Below are 19,867 nucleotides of genomic sequence, written 5' to 3'. Positions count from 1 at the left end.
GAACAGATGGCAAGACTAAATGGAGTGTATGGGAACGTGGAAGGACAGCACTTGAGCCAAAGCGAGGAATTGAGCTAAAACGAGGAATTTGGCGCACAGACACGCACTCATTCGATCACACGTGCTTCGCCTCCACTTGTTGAACGTCCGCCTGTGTTCCGGTTAAAAACAACTCAGCTGGTTCATTTGGCTCATGACTCCTATGGTCGGGGCATTCATGACGGTACAGGCAGAGTGTAGAACGCTTCTGAGAGGCAATGCATCGATCGGATTCCTACATCTACACGTGATCTTAGTTGGCGCTGCCGTTGGCAGCGATTCGGCGAGCAAATTCAATGAGTGCACGAACAGGGCGGCCGGTAAAGCCCTTAGGCTGATAGTCGTTGGTGGTGGTAGGGGTCGCCTCCATGCTGCCGGCAATGTCGAGGTGGGCGTAGCGCACACTGGGAGCGGCACCGCCGCGCTCGCCGAGACCAACTACAAACTGCTTGAGGAAGATGGCAGCAGTGGAAGCACCAGCGAGACGACCACCAGTGTTGCAGAGGTCAGCATTGGAGGTGGAGATCTGCTTGAGGTAGGTATCGTTGAGCGGGAGGCGCCAGAAGAGGTCGTTCTCGGCCTCACCAGCAACACGCAGCTCGTTCCAGAGGCTGTCGGACTCAGTGAAAGCAGCCGAGTAAACATCACCTACGGCGATCATGCAGGCGCCGGTCAAAGTGGCAACATCGACAAGCGTGTGAGGCTTGTAAGTCTCGGACACGTAGGTGAGCGCGTCGGCGAGCACCAATCGCCCTTCGGCGTCGGTGTTGTCGACCTCGATCGAGAGACCGTTGCGGGCAATGATAATGTCACCGGGCTTGGTGGCCTTGCCCGAGGGCATGTTCTCGGTCAGCGGCGTCGCGCAAACCACATTGATGGGCAAGCCAAGCTTGGCAATGGCAAGCGTGGTAGCCACAACAGCAGCAGCACCACCCATATCAGCACGCATAGCCTTCATGCCAGCACCGGGCTTGAGACTAATTCCTCCCGAGTCAAAGACGATACCTTTTCCGACGTAGCCGACGCTGCGAGCTTCGTTGTCCGGTGATCCCTTGTAGATGATCTCGACAAACTTGGCTGGCTCGTCGGTGCCGGCGGCAACCGAGAGGAACGAGTTCATGCGCTGCTCGCGCGCCCAGTCCTCGTCGTGAACGATGACGGTGGTGTTGGGAACGTTCTTGAAGGCGGCAGTGACTCGCTGGCCAAAGATGGTGGGGGTCATGAGGTTGGCTGGAGTCTCTTTGAGCTCTCGAGCCCAGTTCTGTGCCTCGGCATAGACCTCACCAGTGTACCAGCTGAGTGGAGCGACGCTGGGAACCTCGTCACCGGCATCCTTGAGCTGCTTCTTGGCGGCCTCGTCAGCAGCACCCTCAACAGGTACTACATTGATCTCTTTTCCTCCCTGGACACTTGCTTCCTTACCGTGAGCGGCGTTCTTTCCGCGGGTCTTGAAATGATTGACGGTCCAGAGGCCGAGGTTTGCACCAGTGGCGGCAGCGTGCGGGCTCGACATTGTGTCGAGAGCGATAGACCTCTGAACAGGGACATCGCCCTTGTCCTCGGGCCCGGAACCAAGATCACGGATGGCCTTGACGCCTTTTGCGGCGGCAAGACGCACACGCTCGAGCTGTTCGTTGCGGAGGAAAGTCTTTTCGGATGGAGTGAGATCCGGGGTGGTGGTGGGGGCAGCCTTTTGCTCGCCGAGCGAGACGGCAGCAACTGGTGCACTGTTTTCTGGGTAGAAGACACGGATTTCGTTGCTGCGGGACGACGAGGCGCGGGAAGCCTTCCACTGAGCGGAGACATCGACCTTGCTAGCGGTGGAGGCGCCGCTAGTGTCGACACCGACGACGACACCGGCGAGCGAGTTGGCGGCCGAAGATGACATGATGGATCTGTTGTGTGGGTTGGTGGTTCGAAGGCAAGAGATTGCAGAGCGCAATGCTAGACGACAAGGCAGCATTGCTTAAGGGTAAGAGAATGGCAAGGAGCCAGGAGGTTAAGATTGGGTTCGGACAGGCAATCAGACACAGAGAGGCTCGGACCAACACTCAAACAAGGTCGTCAGGATCACAAGTACCCGTGTGTGTATTTTTTTTGTTTTTTTGTTTTTTTTTGTTGTTTTTGTTGTTATTGTTTTGTTTTGTTTCTTGGCCTGGTGTCTCTTTTCCTTTCTCTCTTTAAATCTGTATGGCGCTAAGTGGCAGCGAGCAACCTTCTCGGTTGTTCTGACGGATGTGTGCGATCCGACACGGTCGCTATCAGCCAATCGTGAATGACCTCTAATGACACTGCGACTCCGCAGTCAGTCTCACGCAGCTGATGGGAGCGGCACACCTGCTTCCGACGAAAATTCATCCGTGCTTGCCTGGTCCCAATGCTACCCTATTGCCATCACATCTAAAGCGTCCGCAACAGCCATCATAGCCGAGAAATGGACAGGCTCTTCAGAACCTAACTTCGCCGAATTAGCCGGACTACTTTAATTCTAGACGTGCAAAGCTGCCGTTGCTTTCATGAGACATCCTCTCAATAAAACAATTTACGTCGAGTTTGCCGAACACTTCCATCATCTTATCGAGACCACCGTGAGGATGTTGAAGGTAAAATCGTACCGTCTGGCGAGATGATACCGTCAAGGACACGGTCACGCTCATCAGCAGGAACACGTTCGGACGCTGGAAGCACCTGTTCTCGCAGTGCTAGCGCCATCGTCACAGGTGGTGACGCACCACATTGAGAAGCCCATTCTTCTGCGCGTGTGAGGTATCGGTCGTAGTAACCTTTGCCGTGACCCAACCTACCACCCGTCTGGTCAAAGGCGACGCCCGGGGCAAGGATAAGATCCAGCCCATCTCCCCCAGTCGTCTCGTCGAGCGCTGTCACAGGAGAGTCGAGCGATAGGTGGTCGAGATGAGATCAGTACTGAGTGCTGTGCAAGTCTCAGGACGGTACCGTCAAGACATGTTCGAGGTCTAGCACTTACCTTGCTCACGAATGGTTCCGTCAGCATAGGTCAATGGGGGCTCGCGTATTCCCCATCGATTTACCGCCATGGATTCGTATTCTGCCACACTGCGTAGCCTAAGCATGATCATGTCTGTTGCAAATTCTGTCTTGACTTGTACTGGAGCTGATGACACCGTCGGCCCGGATGCGGTGACCGGAGCAGCTGGTGAAGCAAACAAAGGCACATAGAGCTTTTTGCCGTCTTTGAGCACAGATCGACATATCTCGTCGGTTTTTACCTCTCCCACATCCATGTTGATATACACGCTAATCGAACGAGCGCGAGCGTAGGTCTGTGACTTTAGCACCTGCTCGGCGACCTTTTGCGATTGACTGGCGATCTCGTCTGGCCGCATGTTGGCCAGTGTCTGTGCCATGGATTTGCGCAGCTGTCGTTTGGACATGCGAAGCGACACTGCTGCCGAGGTTGCAGCCATGATGCAGTCAGTGCAGAGCAGCACTTGGGTCGGGATCTTTGATCAAAGGTTGAAGATGGTTGATTATGGGAGTGCGTTTGTGGTCAGGAAGCTTTTTGGCTTGACAATCAATATCAAGGGTTCAATCACGAATCACGGATCGTGATGCCCACGCAACGATTTCTTCCCATCTCCCGATATAACCCCCGATTTTGTTCAGGGTTGCATTTCAAATCAAGCTTCTAACGGTTTGGCCTGTGTGGGGATAATTCAGATGGAAGTCAAGAGTGTTCATCGGTGCCGAATGGGAAAAAATTTCCAAGACTCTCTCACTTTCGTGCGGCTTGGTCGTGCTCTCATGTCTGTGTGCTGGTGTTGCACCAAGTTCAAGTCAAGCTCTAAAAGTCTATCACGAATGTGGGTTGTACGAGTGGTTTGTCCAAAAAAATGTGCTTGCAGAGCAGCACAACATACAGTCGTCACTTGGAAAGGAAGATTTCGATTCATATTCGTGATTGCCATTCACGATTTGTAGTTGCGAGTGCCGTCCTTCTTGCTTTCGAATGACACTGACTCGTGACTACCACCGGATCTCCACGTCTTGCTCAACTCTGATACCTTGTTTGTCCTTGCTCGCTGCCATCGACCAACAGCACTAGCAACTCACCAAATTAATCTCAAGCGAGGTCGTACGCTTTTCTTCACTGGCGAGACAACATGCCTGGCGTCAACTCGATCAAGCTACTGACCGGAAACAGTCACCCTGAGCTCGCTCAGCAGGTGGCCGATCGTCTTGGCATTCCGCTCACACCTTGCGTCTGTAAGAAGTTTGCAGATCAATCTATCGATGTCCGCATCGGCAGCTCGGTTCGAGATGAAGACGTCTACGTCCTCCAGACGGGCAACTCGCCCTACACCGACCCCAACGATTCGTTGATGGAGCTCCTCATCCTTCTTTCTGCCTGCAAGACTGCTTCAGCTCGTCGTATTACTGCCGTCATCCCTTCGTTTCCCTACTCGCGTCATGACAAAAAGGACAAGAGCCGTGCTCCTATCACTGCCAAGCTCGTAGCCAACATGCTCACCGTCGCTGGTGCCGACCACGTCATCACGATGGACCTCCACGCCAGTCAGATTCAGGGCTTCTTCGACATCCCCGTCGATAACCTCACCAGTGAGCCCAGCGTAGCTCGATGGATTCGTTCCAAAGTGGAAAACTGGAGGGAGGCGATTATTGTCAGTCCCGATGCTGGTGGTGCCAAGCGGGCTACTGCACTCGCCGACTCATTGGGCGTCGACTTTGCTCTGATCAACCGCAATCGTCGTCGTGAACAGCACAAACGTATCCGCGCTGCACAAAAGACCGCGCTGGGCCTCTCGAGTCGCTCTTCATTCGACGACCTTCGCTCCGGCGTCAGCACGCCCATGTCGAGCTCGTACCTTCTCGATGGCACTGGCCTCAACTCTAAGGCGACTGTCGGACAGGCCACCGACAAACTCAACGCTCTCAGCGTCTCAGCTGAATCGCAATCCTTTACCTCGACACAGCAGTCGATAGGCTCGAAACACGTCTACAGCGAAGTCGCCAATGGCATCAAGTGCGACGAGACAGGCGAGTGGATTATGACTGATGAGCAGGGACACCTCGTGCGCAGTGGACGATCCAAACGCGACATTCCCGGAGAATCGGGTACTTCGGCAGAAGACGATTCGGAAGACGAAAACTCGTCGCGCATGGAGATTCTTGTTGGTGATGTTAAGGGCAAAGTGGCCATTTTGGTCGACGACATGGTGGACACAGGTCGAACGCTTGCGCTCGCCGCCAAAACATTGGAAGCTGCTGGAGCCGCTAAAGTGTACGCCATCATTACGCATGGTCTGCTGAGCGGACAGTCGATCGATCTGCTGCGCAAACTCAGCTTGGAACGTCTCGTTGTGACAAATACGATCGCCAACACGGAAAAGGCAAAAGCGAGCGAGGGCAAGCTCGAAATCATGGATGTTTCTGCAGTTATTGGTGAGACGATCCGAAGATCGCATCATGGCGAATCCATCTCTCAACTCTTCCGACAGGATGCCGAGATCATGTTCTGATACCACGCCTAGACTCCTGCAGTTCTTCCGTCGCCATGCCCTCTCTGCCGAATGTCCCATCGGGCCGCTTTACTCATCTGTTGATATGATAATCCATCAAGTCTTCAAGTCAGGTTGCATTTTTTTATTTATAATTTTTTTCTTTGGCGAGTCTGTCGTTGTTCGCAGTGTATGATTTCCAGACATGAGGTCGAGAAAAAAAAAAGAAGAGTGTGCATTGCGTAGCGGCGTAACGACAAAACGAGTGTGACCACGGAAAGAAAGGCAGAAAAGAGACATCAGAATAATAATGTGAGACGTAGCCAAGAAAGAGTATCGAGGATCGCTAGAGCGGAGCGAATTCGGCAGAAATCGGCGCAAGATCAACGCATGATCTCGTTATAAATCAACCTCTTGAGTTCGGACCTTGAGAGTTGCTCTTTGCAGTAGTCAAAGTCGAAGAAGCTAGGATCGAGCGGTTCAGCTGTCGGTTCGTCTTCGGGATCATGATAGGGTTCCAAATATGGATGTGCTAACGCCTCTTCCACGGTGATGCGCTTCCTGGGGCTAAAGGTGAGACACTTTTCCATCAGATCGACGGCCAGAGGATTGGCATTGGGAAACATGAGCGAAAGGTTGCGTCGTTTTCGGAAAGGTAGTGCCCTGATGTAATCTCGGGAGCGAGTAGAAGTGATTGCGTAGAAGTCGTCCAACGAAGGCGTTCCGAGGATCTCCAAGGTGAGCGAAAGCTGGTGGTGGTAGTCTCTACCAGGGAAGAGCGGTTTTCCGGCAAGCATCTCGGCCAGAATGCAGCCCACGGACCAAACATCGATGGCCTTTGTATACTCTTTGAACGTCAACATGATTTCCGGTGCGCGATACCATCGTGTGGCAACGTATTCGGTCATGAAACCCGTCCCTTCGGCTTCGGGTTGGTTTGCGGAACGGGCTAGACCGAAATCGCAGATCTTGAGATCGCAGTTAGCGTTGAGTAAGAGGTTTGAGGGTTTCAAATCGCGATGCAGCACTTGCGCCGAGTGGAGCGCCTTCAAGCCACGCAGTGTTTGATAAATAAAGTACTGACAGTGGTCATCGGAGAGCTCCTGGGTGCGAATGACGCGATGCATGTCGGTCTCCATAAGTTCTTGGATGAGGTAAACTTCGGAAAAGCTGTCGTAATCATCGGGCTTGACAATGTCGAGGATTGAAATGATGTTTTCGTGGTTGAAGTGACGCAGCAGCTTGATCTCGCGTAGGGTTCGAAGACAGAACATGGAGTGATCGAATGGGGTGATCTTCTTAATGGCGACACGAGAGCTCGAGGGAACGTGGATGGCCGAGCACACAACACCGTAAGCTCCCTCGCCGACCACATCGACGACCTTGTACGTCTCGCCTACTTTGAAGGTGGTCGAGTGGTTGGGCTGCTGTCCGTGGGCATGTGACATCTTGGTTGGGTCTTTCTAGCCAGATAGAAGGCAAGGGCGAAAAAAATGATTTGCTCGACCTACTTTGAGAGATGTACGGGTATAAGGCGCTTAGAGAGTTGGCACTTGCTAGGTCGATTCAACTTAGGTTGCCGAACCTAGTTGTTAGCTCGTGAAAGTGATTCCGCTCCAGATGAAGCAAAGCGTGTGTGAGGAAGATGGGATGCACTGGCGGTGCAATTCTGATAGCAGCGACGCGTCTTTTGGGGATTCCGGGCAAACGAGAAGGTGGTGGTCAAGAGGCAAGCCAAGCTGATGAGGCTACGGGCAGGACCGAGTTGCAAGGCAAGCTACAGACAAGGGGCTATGTGAAGTTTCGTGTGGAGATGGAGAGGGCAGCGTGTGTGGTGTACAGTGTGTGTGCGTCCGAGTAGAGCTCTGTGCGAGTGGACCGTTCGCGGCAAGCACAAGCAGCTGTCACGAATGGAGCCGACCCATGCGCGCTCGCCCTTTTTTCAACGACGATCCTATTTCGGCCATGTCCACGCATTCACGATTTTACTGTACGTGTACGTGATAGAGATTTGTGCTTGTTTTCCCCTTCAAGACCGCCAATGCACTGTCAGTGTCAAGTCACGAGTGTTACTGTGTGGAAGCGATCTCGTCTGCATGGCGAATCTGAGAATTTTAGGCTCTTTTTTCTGTCTTTCAATACACGCGAGGCTCGGCATTCACTTTGCGCGCAAGAAGCACTCACAACTCACCACTCACCCTGTGACTCTGGCTGCTTGGTCGTCGGATGCAGAACTCCAAATTCCAAAACCGGACGCAGTCACAAGTCGTCAGTGAATCGCCGAAACAGAGTCGCTGTCATTCACTTGACGACTCGTGACTGTATTTGCCCTTTTCTAGCCTCCATTCCGAATCTTGGTTAATATCCTGTTTGACAACAAGAATGTGAACAGCTGCCCATCAGCAACATGATCACGTCGATGAATCTTTCGGCTTCAAGCCTGCACTAACCGCGCTTCGAATATGCGTGTATGGATGACTGTTTCACTGAGTGTCGGCAGGATTCGCTGTGGATGATGGGCATCTGATGCAAGCTTTCTTTTCGTAGCTATCGTTCGCATTGCACAGTGAGAAACGCCCCTCTTTGAATTCGCATCACGCCGAGCGTCCCTTTGTCGCCACGAGTCAAGCGCCGAATCGCGAATCTCGCATGCATTCAAGATTCGTTCGTCACTCGAGACTCTGGCGTTATCAAACTCAGCTAGGCACGGGTTCGACCGCCTGCCCCTCTGACTGCCTAACGTGACGCCCCGCTTTGAGACCCAAAATTCCATTTGACCAGCATTTGTCGCCATCGCGTACGCATGCCAACTCCAAGTCCTCCATTCCTCTCCAGAAGCACTTCACCTCAACAGATCAGCACAGGATGTTCTTTCCATTTCAAAGCTCATCTGCAGAGTTGCGTACGGATCTTCCCGCTACTGTGGGTAAGATGGAACTTCAACCCATGTCAAACCTTGCCTCTTCACTCGCCACAAATCGGACCCGTACCTGGAAACTAACAGCTTTCCACGTCTCATCGCAACACAGTGTGAGTCGGCCGACCGGATTCCAAATACAGCTGAATCATTTCGTTAGGTTTGATGATACAAAATCGAGCGACAGCATGATTGGCATGGCGCTACATCTTACTTGAGCATACCAGCGAGAGCTCCGAGGCCACCCGAGTTGCCGCCGCCGATCAGTCCAGCGAGCAACGAGGGGTTCTTCATAGCTAGGCTCATGGCCATCTGCGCAGCCTGATTGACAGCGTCCTGCTTGTTGCCCTGAGCTTGGCCCTGTGAATCCTTCTGGTCGAAAAGGTCGGCAGCGTGACTCATAGCAGCACTCATAAGCTTCTGCTGCAAGCTACCACCCTGCTGTTGCTGCCCACCGCCGCCAAGGACCGACTTGATGGCCGCCAGCCTGTCATGCACAAGTGAGGTCACAGGTGTAAAGTGTGTTGCGTCAGTAAGTCTTGAGCAGATCATGTCCGCAAAGTAAAAGGCTAATTCAAGCCGGCAGCATGTACTCACGCTGCAGCGTTGCCAATTTGACCAGAAGAGTTGGCACCCGGCTGGTTGTTCACCTCGTCGTGGTCCTGCAACAGCTTCTGCTCGTCAACGTTCTGGTTGCCGCCCTGGTTCTGCACAAACTTAGCGGCCTGCGAGAAGAGCGAGCTGTCGTGGTTGCCCGAGCTGAAGTTCTGTGCAAGACTAGCGAGCTGACCAAGGTCGAATCCGCCGTTTCCTTGCTGCTGCTGCTGCTGCTGGTTGTCACCATTGTTATTGTTGTTGTTGTTGTTATTGTTGTTGTTGCCACCCTGATTGTTGAGGAAGCCTTGGGCAATGTTTCCGAGCTGGTTGATGTCGAATCCGGACATTTTGGAGATGTGTCAAAGACTTGTGAGCTAAGTTAGTGGAAGGAGAAGGGTGAGTTGATTGGATGTGGTGAACAACAAGGTAGTTTGCGCTCGGTGTTGCTGCCTTATAAACGTTTACACATGTTCAAAGTAAGAAGCTTTTACTGAACCAACACCTCGGCTGCTTAAGACAATACGCAACACATCACCAACGCGCGGCGCTACGACGTGTGTGACATCTGTAGGTCATGTTGCTTCGGCTCTCTTTGCTCGCTTCAGCTGTCAAGAGAATTCGTGATTGCTGGGTGGGGGTTGCAAAGCGCACGGCCCATGAAATCTGTCGCTTAGCTCGTGTGATTTGTCAAGCGTGAATACCTTTTACGATTCACGATTCGTAACTGGGTTCAGATCGAAGAAATTGCTTGCTTCCCGAGAATCAGCAGAGCTCCGTCGTGTCCAAATGTTGCCTGCACAGCCCTTTGTCGATTGAGAAGGTCTAGACTGAAACTGGTATGCCGACGTGCAGTTAGCGTTGCTGCATCCCATCTTTGAGCTTGCGGCAACTCGAGTGATTTTCGCGACTCCTCTCCTGCGCTGCTTGCTTGCGTCGAACAGCGGAGCAGAGCACCAAGAGTCATCAGCCTCACGAATGATCGGGAGGACCTTGCCTCGGATTGGAAGGTGCATGAGCGCATGGGCCACTCGTGACTCAGACTATTCGTGATTTACGTTGATCCCAGGCATTCGTTACTATCGCTCCACTTGTGTGAGAAGCGCAGGATCTGACACTTCAATTGTACTCGCAGTGCGCCTGTCGTCGGACGTGGCTCGGGGAATGCGCGATGTCACAGTCACGAGTCACGAGTCGTGAGTGTGAGTGTCACGCGAAAACCAGCACGCGTTGAGCACAAAATAATGAGCACTTCAGAGTTACAGAGCGTTGCACTTATGACAAGATCTTCTCCTCAATGAACACATCATCAGCATCAACAATATAATGCATTTCAACCTCTCATAACATTGGCTTTCGAGCCGAGTCGCATCCGATCGATTGCAAACAGCTCCACAATGGCTCCCGTCGCCGGTCCATCTACGGGCAGCTCGGCTGAACGAGCTCCCAGAACCAACTTGACAAGGGTATCAGCCAGGTCCAAGACGAACAAACGCATCGATCAGGAAACTATCCTCAACCACCTTCTCGGCGTGTTTATGGAAGAGTCGTCGCCTTCGTTATCCAGCAAAGCTGCTCAGAAAGCTAGAGCAGTGCATCTCATCGACAAAGATTCGTGGTCGCCCGCTGACAAAGATGAGGTTGCGGCGGCCTTACATGGTCTCTCGCTTAAACACAGCATTCACCTTGACTACGAACTCGCAACCGCTCTTCAACGATGCTATTCGCAGCTTATTGTATCATGCGAGCGATCAGCACAACTGGCTGAGCAATCACGCAAAGTCGAAATACGCCGAGGAAGTCGTCTCAACGTGACCCCTCCTCTCATTCGCCCCGACAACGTTTCCGACGCGGTGCGCTTCCTGCTCCAGCTATCTAAACCAGCCGACATCATAGCACGCACTGCTGCAAATCTTATGCTCAACGCCACCCACTCGAGTCGATCTCAGTATGTGACTGCCGAACAACGAAAGAATGCAGAGCGGCGAGAATGGCTTAGCATTCTAGTCCAGGAGCCGTTGCAAGGCGACGCTTGGGTCGATGAAGGTCAAGACGACTCCGACTTGTCCGACTGGAGCCTAGATTCAGACGACGAGAGAAGGCTCAGAATGGAGCAAGGTTACGATAGCGACAAGGAGCCTCGCAAACAAAGGGACCGACTCGCGGCGGTTTCAGCGTCGATGCATCCTTCACCTTCACTGTTGCAAGACTTTCAACAGCGCAAGTTGTGGTCTGAACAACGTCGGTCAAGACTTGCTGCACTTGCGAAGGCTAAAGAGAAGAGCTTGCACGATGGAGCTCTTCAGGCTACTAATCGCGCATTGCAACTCTCTGAAGCTGACATTGTCCGCGAGAGTCTCTCGTCGCTGATGGGTTCCTCAAGCATGCTGTACTCGCGGCACTCTTCCGGCCAATTTACCATCGATAACTCCAGAAAAGATCCTCTGACGAATAGCTTGACAGAGCAGATGGAAGCAGTCGCATATCTTGCCAGCACGCTATCTATTCTTCGCAGCTTTGTCAAAGCAACAGTGTTCCAAAGCATTCACACCGTGGATGCTCTGACCAGAACACCAGCTGTGGAAGCTTTTGCCGAACAGCTACAGGCTTTACTCGAGAATTTGTGCTCTCAGTTTTCCGAACTGGATGCGGACATTGCAGCTGGAAGTACGCTAGCTCATCCGGCCGTAATTCGCACTAACAGATATACCACTCTCACGCAACTGATCAACTTTTCGTACAGCAAGGCTGCCTCCGTGCTACTCTTGGCGCGCCTGCTGAAGGACATGGGTTTCATCTCTGGACATGGCGGTGATACCGATGTTTCGCTAATCCCACGTGGATCCAGTGACCGCGCTCTCATCGATGGTTTGCAAGCGCTGCTCGCGTTCGTGCATCAACAGGACGAGCTGGCTCACGGCGACATGATTCTTACCGATCTGAGCACATGCCTGCTAGCTGCTTGTCGACCCGCGTGGAGATCTGTCTGTCACCTGCTTCAAAGAGGACTCAGTTTTGCCATCCACCGAGATCATGATCTGCTCTTCGACGATCGTCTGGTGCAGCATATGATTCGACACGATGCATCTATATCAACATCCGATAGCGCCTTTTGGACGTCTGGATACGTTGTCAACCAGCCCAGTATCGATGAGGTCGATAACATGGTCAATCCAGGCTACAGCTCGCCAGCATTCCTGCAATCCATCATGCAAGACGTGTTGACAACTGCCAAAGGGGTAGGACTGCTTCGAAGTCTGGGCGTCGATGCACTTGGTGGTGTTCAACCTGATCCCAATCTTGGCCACGTCCTCGGCTTGCGAACCACAATAGCACAAACAAGTCTTAACCCGCTTCAAAGCCTCGTCGAGCGCGGAGCTGACGATCCTATTAATACTGAAGCTGAGGCTGGCCACGAGGAAATCGTTGCAGCGTTGTGCTTCACGCCGGAGGTAGCAACGGAGAATTTGCGGCGGCTGCTGTTCGCCCGTGGCACTCAGCTGGCGGAGCAAACGGAGACAAAAACCTACGTAGAAGACGTTTTGCCTCAGACACCAATCTCGCGACCGGATACAGAGCCTCTGTGGGATGTCAGCATTACGCGCAATCACCGGCATCTATCGCATCGACTGCTCGAGCCGTTGCTGGGGCGATTGCTACAAGAGCACCTTTCGCCCATCTCTGCCCTTGTTCGCAAACGCGTGACCGAGGTACTTTTGTCTCCAGTCACCGAAGGTGGATATGCATTGCAATCTCATGTCCAAGCTTGTCACGGCCTGTTCTTCATGCGGCGAGGCGCCGAAATGGCCAGCTGGTTGGAGTCGCTCTTCATGGATCTCGATCGGCGCAACGGCATGCTTCGTGCCACGAACCATCATCGACTCCACTCCGGTTTCAACGATGCGCTTGAAATACACCAGCAGAGCAATGGTGGGGAAGCGTGGATCGACGTGAATCTGGTTCGTTTCTGTACTGTCAACGACGATATGGACAGAGCTGCAGCGATACGACAGAGGAGCAGAATCCACCGTCTGGCCGATGTGAAGGTTGAGTACGAGGTGCCGTGGCCGCTCACATTCGTCTTTCCAACTGGCTGCATGCGTTTCTATCAGTACATTTTTTCGACCTTGCTGCAGGCAAACTATGCTCAGTGGAAACTGGCGAGCACGCTCAAATTAGCCAAACCTGAAACGATGCATATGCGAAAGTTCTGGTCTCTTCGACGCCAAGCGCAATGGCTCGTCCGGACGCTCATCGGCTTCATTCAAAGTGACATTCTGTTCGATGGCAGTCAGCGTATCTTGTCAGCCTTGGAAGGTACACGCTCTATCGACAGCGCCATCCAGGTTCACACCGAGGCACTGGAACGGATGGAGCTGTTGTGCTTCCACCGTCTAGATCAGGCCAAGGTCAAGGAGCTTTTCAGTGCGGCATGGCGGATCGGAACCGAGGTTGTCAACAACTACGAGCGATTCATTGGCACAAGCACTCAAGAAGAGGATCGGCTTGCACGAAGAAAGCGTCGTGAGAGACGCAAGAAGCGGAGGGACAAGGCAAAGCGAGAAGGAGCCCCGCTTGGGGCAATCGCTGAGGAGGACGAAGAGGAAGAGGAAGAGGATGGGGAGGAACAACAGGAAGAGGAACAGGAACCGATCGGCAATGTACGAGACCATGATGACTTTGAGCGAGTGGCTGTTGGTGACATGGATGGCGAAGCCACTCTTTTTGGCCATACGGATGTCTCCGAAGCGATCTCGACTGATGCTTCGATGAGTGCTGATATCTCGGCAAATTGGATCGAGTCCGAGACCCACAAGCGCGAAAGCTTCCGGCTCGAATGCGAACGGCAACGCAAAGCTCTTAACAGACTCGTGGAAGAACTCAAGGTCGGTGTTGATGATCAGATTGGACGCATCGCAGCCAGATCAGCTGTCCAAGCTCAAGATGCTACGCAGGCCGACCGCGTTCTGCAAGAACATGACCACGCGCGTGCAAAGTGGCAGGGCCTACTTGACGCTCTCGCTTGGTCTGACATGGGCTACTGAGCTGGTGGCACGCTCAATACACACCGATACCCAACTGAATATGCCTTTGTCCGCTATCTCTCGAGGAATTTGCGATTGCAGGTGCTTCTGTCACGTAAAGGTGCCTGTATGTCAGAAGAAGTGCGACCATAGTCCACGGTCCATGGGTCCATGGCCCAGTTCTTGCCACACGCCACGGTGCCGGGTTTTTAGTTGTGTTAGACCGGCGTTACATTTGTCTCGACTCCCAAAATCCGAGGTCACTGGCACGAAGTGTGAGGCGTGAGGGTCTCAAAAAGCGCGTTCTGATTCACGATTCACGATTCTTGAGTTGGGAAACGCCAGCTGAGGTCGTAATCGTGAATCGCGAATCGTGAATGGCGCAGCTACAAAACGCGCACGGTCGGAAACACAGGCGTGTGGAGAGTGACAAAGAGAGAGTCGCGAGCAGCACCACATTTTTGCTAAGGTGACTCCGCAATCGTGAACCACGAATGATCCGTGTTGTCCTCTTTTCGTGTTTGTCTGCGAAGATCAGGCTCAACGAGGCTGTCTCATCTGAACAACATCATCCTTTGCACCACCGAAGGTCACATTGGCAAGAGAAGTTGCAACGACAATTTGGTCGTGTACCGCTGCTATTGGACGATTCGACAGAGCAACATCAAGAACAACTGCGGCTTACTTGGTCACTTTCGGCTCGACCGACTGGATGGCCCGTTCAGACGATCACAGACTCAGTCATTTCTTTGGATCACCAGAAAGGCACTCAAAACAGCTTTTCCCTCATAGTGAGGCGTGCGATCACTCAGGCTTGCTACTTGATCCTGTCAAAACACGAGAAGCATCGCTGCCAACACCATAACTACATCCCTGAAAACATCGCAGGCGAAAGCACCGCACTCAGCTATTGCAGCAGCACGAAATCAAACACATCCCCACCCCTCGAAACGGCCACAGCATCTACTCGTTGTGCTTAGGATCCGGCTGTTGAACCACCATCGACCCATCATGTCATGCTCTCGAATCACTCTTCATCTGACAGCAGAGCGATGATGACCGTTCAGCCACTCAGTTCGGCAACTGCTCCGCTCGCAGCTGGACCATCTGGCTCAAGACTCCCTGCATCGCCCTCGAAGCGAGTCCGCACAAGGCAGATTGCAGGAGCGTCAGTGAGCCCGGCAAAGAAACGCAGGCTTAAGACTTTACCTGCCGTCAAAAAAAGACCGCCGACAAGACCCGCGACTCGACGAGCTCCACCCCAAGAGACGTGTGCCTTCTGCTTGCAGCCTGCTGATAGGTCAAGGGGTGGTACACCCAAGCTGCTCATTTCGTGCTACGAATGCGGCAGCAGCGGACATCCCTCGTGCCTCAAGTGGGGTCGCAAATCGACCAAAGTGCACAAAGCCTTGTCGTACAATTGGAGGTGCATCGAATGCAAGAAGTGCGAAGTTTGTGACGACAAAGGTGACGATGTGAGTATCCTTTCCTCCTCTTTGACTCGTCTTGCATCGTAGCGCTTCCTTTGTGCAACGCTGTGAAGACTTCATTTGATGGAAGCGTTCCCGCCACGACACTGACTGATCAGCTACTCTGCCTCCTTGTGAATTCATCAGGCACAGCTCATGTTCTGCGATCGGTGCGACCGTGGCTGGCATCTCTACTGCCTAACTCCTGCTCTTTCAAAACCACCCAAGGGTCAATGGCACTGCCCGACCTGCGTAGCCGGCGATCAGCACCATCAATGGTCACTGCCGGCCTGTCCCGCTTCCACGCATCTCCCCAGCCAGATCGTACGTGTCTCGAGCTCCGGCAGACAAAGTAAGCCCTCGAATCCGGATAGGAGCATCGACTCGCTTCTGACGGCGCACGCCTCACTTCATCGGGCCAAAGATGCGCAGCTGCTCGCTGGCCCCAATTTCGCCGTTATGAACACGCTCAAAAATGGCCTGCTCAGCGCGGCTGGCTCTTTGCTCAACTTTGCTCCCGTCTCTCCATGGTCTCCACGCTCGAAAATACAGACGGGCATGATGCCTTCATCGTTGAACAGCTCTTCTAAACAGACAGCTACTGGTGGCGGAGGGAGTGCCAGAGGCGGCAAGCGAGGTCGTCCTAGAAAATCCGCCGGTGCGTCTCGATCCAATCAAAGGCCGGTTTCGAGTCTGACTGGTGCAGATAGACATGCTAGCAGCAGCAGGAACGCCAGGCTCGGCGATCAAGAGGGCTCAGATTCTTCGGACGGAGAACACGGCTTAGAACATGGCGTACACGATGGAGATTCGACGAAGGACGTCCGAGAAGATGACGAAGACGATGCAGCCGGTGAGTGTGACGCCAAGAGCAGCGAAGAAGAAGACCCGTTCGGCGGCGTGCTTGAAGGGTCGGATGCACTCACGCTGCCGTACAAACCGACACCGCAAGACATTGAACGTTTTCAACGTGCACAACAAGCTGCTCAAGACAAGCTTGGTGGCATTCTTGCCGACCTACCAGCAAGTTCGGGCAGTCGCGTGGTCAGGCGACCCGGACTGACTCCGACTGTGATCTCAAGTTCAGCAGCTGCATCACCGCGCCACGCGAGCTCAATCATCCCTACGGACTCACCCATTGGCACATCTCGTACCTCCCGTGCACAGCTTGTTACTCGACATTCGCCATCAAGCACATCAGTGTTATCGCAGGTTGAGATCACCACCGCGGCCAGCAGTGCCGAGACGGGAACCGCTTCACCAATCAAATGCATCCGCTTTGGCGAGTTCGATATCGACACTTGGTACCAAGCGCCTTATCCAGAAGAGTACAGCATGGTACCCGACGGACGTCTGTGGATCTGCGAGTTCTGCCTCAAGTACATGAAGAGCCGCTTCATGGCACAGCGTCACCGACTCAAGTGCAAGATGCGACATCCACCAGGCGACGAGATCTATCGTGACGGCAACATCTGCGTGTACGAGGTCGATGGCAGGAAGAACAAGATCTACTGCCAGAACTTGTGCCTGCTTGCCAAGATGTTTCTTGATCACAAGACGCTCTACTATGATGTGGAGCCTTTCCTGTTCTATATAGTCACAGAGGGTGACAGCACGGGCGACCACTTTGTGGGCTACTTTAGCAAGGAGAAGCGCAGTCCGATGAATTACAATGTCTCATGTATCATGACACTGCCAGTGCGCCAAAGGAGGGGATGGGGTAATTTTTTGATCGACATCAGCTTTCTGCTCTCCAAAAAAGAGGGGCGAACCGGTACGCCCGAGAAGCCGCTCAGCGACCTTGGTCTGCTGAGCTACCGCAATTACTGGACGCTGGCTGTATTCTACTATTTGCGCACAGCCCCGGACGAGGTCAGCATGGACGACATTAGCCGCGCAACGGCCATGCAGTTGGAGGATATCTACTATGTGCTTGCAGAGAAAGACATGATTGTAGTTTATGACGGAAACAACGCAAACAGCCGAACGCCAGCAACAAGCAAGTACCGCGCGCGGGAAGGCATTGCAGCGGGCTCTGCCTCAGCTGGTGGTACCTCTTCTGCGCCCGAGTCGCAATTGCGCAAACGTGGTAGGCCGCCGCTGCAGCACAGACCGCCACCTGCAACCCGATTGCCTTCGTACAAGGACAGGGACAAGAATGCGGCTGCTTCCCTCCCTCGCGACTATCGCATCCACTTTGATCGTGACTACGTGATCGCGCATCTCAAAAACTACGAATCCAAGGGGTATCTTAAGGTGCGAGCCGACAAGCTCAAATGGACGCCGTTCCTGGTGTCTCGCTCTTTTCCTCAGCCCATCTCGAGCGCGATCAACGGGCACAGCGTGTGCTCAGGTGTCGGACATTCGAATGGTACTCCAGCTCCGTCTGGAAGCGGGACCTTCACACCAGCAGAAATGATGGCGAATTTGGGATACTCTGTGCTCAATCAGGTGCAAAAGACGCCTGGCAGGGCGGATACCGTGAGTGCTCGCGCAAGCCCAGCTGCTGCAGCTGGTCGGCGCAACATGGCGCTAGTTGGTCCAGCAGCAGCGAGTCCAGCGGCAATCGGTGCCAGTAATTCTGCCAATGCATCTCTACCCAGCAGCCCCGGCCAAATCCCGATCGCTACACCGACTCCATCGTCACCCAAGAAGCGAAACAGACCTGTGCCACCCGCTGGAAACGCTTTGTATGACATCACGCTAGGCAACACGAAGAGCGAAGAAGACGGACCGAGAAGTCAAGCAGAGATAGCATCAGGCCTAGTCGGTTCTCTGCAAGTAAGCCCGGATATTTCTTCCTCGAAAACTGCTACAGCCAACATCGACGTTGCAGGCGCCGCGGATGCGTGGGACGAAGACTTGGATGCAGACGGAGATGCCGATGGCGAACATGAAGCCGACGAGTACGTGTATGACACCTCTGCCCCGCTGACGAAGCAAGAGTCGCAGTCGACGATCGCGCCTGGGACGGAACCACTTTCTGTCAATGCGCAGCGTCTTGAGCGTGTGCTTACGGCTAGCTCAGGGGCGCCCAGTGGTCCTGCAATACGCGTTTCTCCTCAAGTGCAACTTCCGCTGGAGGTGGCTAATCCATGGCAAGCGCGTGACGGTGCTACCACCACGCCTGACGCCTACGATGCAGAATATGACCTTGGTGACGAAGACGCTGATGGCAGCGACGATCCTGCTCTTGAAGAAATCTAATAGTCAACACTGCTGCTCAACATGTGCTGCTCGCTCGCAGCTCTGGCTTGCTTTCTAACGTCGTTACGACCTGCTCGATGCTGCCCCTCCACAATTCGTGATTCAGTCACCACTCTGTAAGATTTTACTTCTCTTGTATCACTATATTACTGCGACAGCACTACTGACGAACAAGCGCATGGCGTACTGTGCATCCCTGAACATAGCATGGCTAGAGGTGAGAGATTTGGTTGTGAGCACCGCCGTCACAGAGGCTTGCGTCAGGTCATACGAGGTGCTGCGGTGTCTTTCGGATTTTGACGGTGAAATGAATTTGTTTGGCAAATACAAAATTTGAATCTGAAATCACGAATAGAGCCTTGACCTTAAAGAAACAATCACGAATTGTGAATTCCGCGAAGGCACCGAGGAGGCGTTGCGGTTAACTTATTCATGATTCCGTGATTATAATTTTGGTTAACTCACGACTAGCTTTCGCAGTCACGATTCAGGATTCAGGATTCGAGATTATTCACGATATTCACGATTGTTGAATTTTCCCTGTTCGAGCGTGTCTTTTGGGGCGACCGACGCTTGACGCGGCGTTCGTTGGCCGGTATGGCGATCTGCTGTTGTATATAGCTCGGAACACTCGCAATCACGAATCACGAATGTCTGCCTTTGGCTCGGGCTCGTGCTGCTGCGCACGGCGCTTCCTGGCGTCGGCCGTGACGAGGCATACTGTATGTGAGAGCTAAGCTTTCAAGGACCCTTTTTTTCCGTGATTGACGATATGGCCGACTCACCACTTGATCTGAGAATCCTGAATCCTGAATCCTGAATCCTGAATCCTGAATCGACGGGTCTCGGCGTTGATCGAAGGCTTGTGCTGGTTTCAGCGATAGCTCACGCAAGCTCTTCGTCCTCATCTTTATCACCATCATCTTCACCCTTTTCATCACCTGGATCGTTCCTGCTGTTCGGACACAAGGATCACACTCTCTCACGATCCTTTGTTTCGCAGGACGCCAGTTCCACACCTCGATTAACTTCGCTTCATTTTGCCCGGCTGTCATCTTCGATTTTGCAGATACGTCCTGCGCGGCCAGCATTACGCTCCAATCCTTCTCTCAACGCCTG

At 53.3% G+C, this 19,867-nt stretch overlaps 7 protein-coding genes across 7 annotated transcripts; 3 read left to right on the top strand and 4 right to left on the bottom strand.

Moving 5' to 3' along the window:
* Positions 1-292: 292 nt before the first annotated feature.
* On the bottom strand, positions 293-1,927 carry UMAG_03308 (putative Cytosol aminopeptidase; the record flags this gene model as incomplete). The annotated part of the gene is made up of 1 exon (XM_011391412.1): positions 293-1,927. One exon carries the CDS (start codon positions 1,925-1,927, stop codon positions 293-295), a length of 1,635 nt encoding a protein of 544 aa, XP_011389714.1.
* Positions 1,928-2,613: 686 nt separating this feature from the next.
* UMAG_03307 (5-formyltetrahydrofolate cyclo-ligase) lies at positions 2,614-3,485 on the bottom strand (the record flags this gene model as incomplete). Its single annotated transcript, XM_011391411.1, has 2 exons — positions 2,614-2,918; positions 3,026-3,485. The coding sequence occupies 2 exons, from the start codon at positions 3,483-3,485 to the stop codon at positions 2,614-2,616; spliced, it is 765 nt and encodes a 254-aa protein (XP_011389713.1).
* A 696-nt stretch (positions 3,486-4,181) lies between these two features.
* On the top strand, positions 4,182-5,558 carry UMAG_03306 (putative ribose-phosphate pyrophosphokinase 3; the record flags this gene model as incomplete). The annotated part of the gene is made up of 1 exon (XM_011391410.1): positions 4,182-5,558. One exon carries the CDS (start codon positions 4,182-4,184, stop codon positions 5,556-5,558), a length of 1,377 nt encoding a protein of 458 aa, XP_011389712.1.
* A 362-nt stretch (positions 5,559-5,920) lies between these two features.
* UMAG_03305 (mitogen-activated serine/threonine-protein kinase) lies at positions 5,921-6,985 on the bottom strand (the record flags this gene model as incomplete). Its single annotated transcript, XM_011391409.1, has 1 exon — positions 5,921-6,985. The coding sequence occupies one exon, from the start codon at positions 6,983-6,985 to the stop codon at positions 5,921-5,923; it is 1,065 nt and encodes a 354-aa protein (XP_011389711.1).
* Positions 6,986-8,664: 1,679 nt separating this feature from the next.
* On the bottom strand, positions 8,665-9,398 carry UMAG_03304 (uncharacterized protein; the record flags this gene model as incomplete). Its single annotated transcript, XM_011391408.1, has 2 exons — positions 8,665-8,941; positions 9,052-9,398. The coding sequence occupies 2 exons, from the start codon at positions 9,396-9,398 to the stop codon at positions 8,665-8,667; spliced, it is 624 nt and encodes a 207-aa protein (XP_011389710.1).
* A 1,047-nt stretch (positions 9,399-10,445) lies between these two features.
* On the top strand, positions 10,446-14,093 carry UMAG_03303 (uncharacterized protein; the record flags this gene model as incomplete). The annotated part of the gene is made up of 1 exon (XM_011391407.1): positions 10,446-14,093. The coding sequence occupies one exon, from the start codon at positions 10,446-10,448 to the stop codon at positions 14,091-14,093; it is 3,648 nt and encodes a 1,215-aa protein (XP_011389709.1).
* Positions 14,094-15,127: 1,034 nt separating this feature from the next.
* UMAG_10833 (uncharacterized protein) lies at positions 15,128-18,748 on the top strand (the record flags this gene model as incomplete). The annotated part of the gene is made up of 2 exons (XM_011391516.1): positions 15,128-15,547; positions 15,689-18,748. The coding sequence occupies 2 exons, from the start codon at positions 15,128-15,130 to the stop codon at positions 18,746-18,748; spliced, it is 3,480 nt and encodes a 1,159-aa protein (XP_011389818.1).
* Positions 18,749-19,867: the final 1,119 nt, after the last annotated feature.

This window comes from Mycosarcoma maydis, chromosome 8 (assembly GCF_000328475.2).
Source record: "Mycosarcoma maydis chromosome 8, whole genome shotgun sequence".
Classification (NCBI taxonomy): domain Eukaryota; kingdom Fungi; phylum Basidiomycota; class Ustilaginomycetes; order Ustilaginales; genus Mycosarcoma; species Mycosarcoma maydis.
This window is presented reverse-complemented; position numbering and strand designations above follow the sequence as displayed.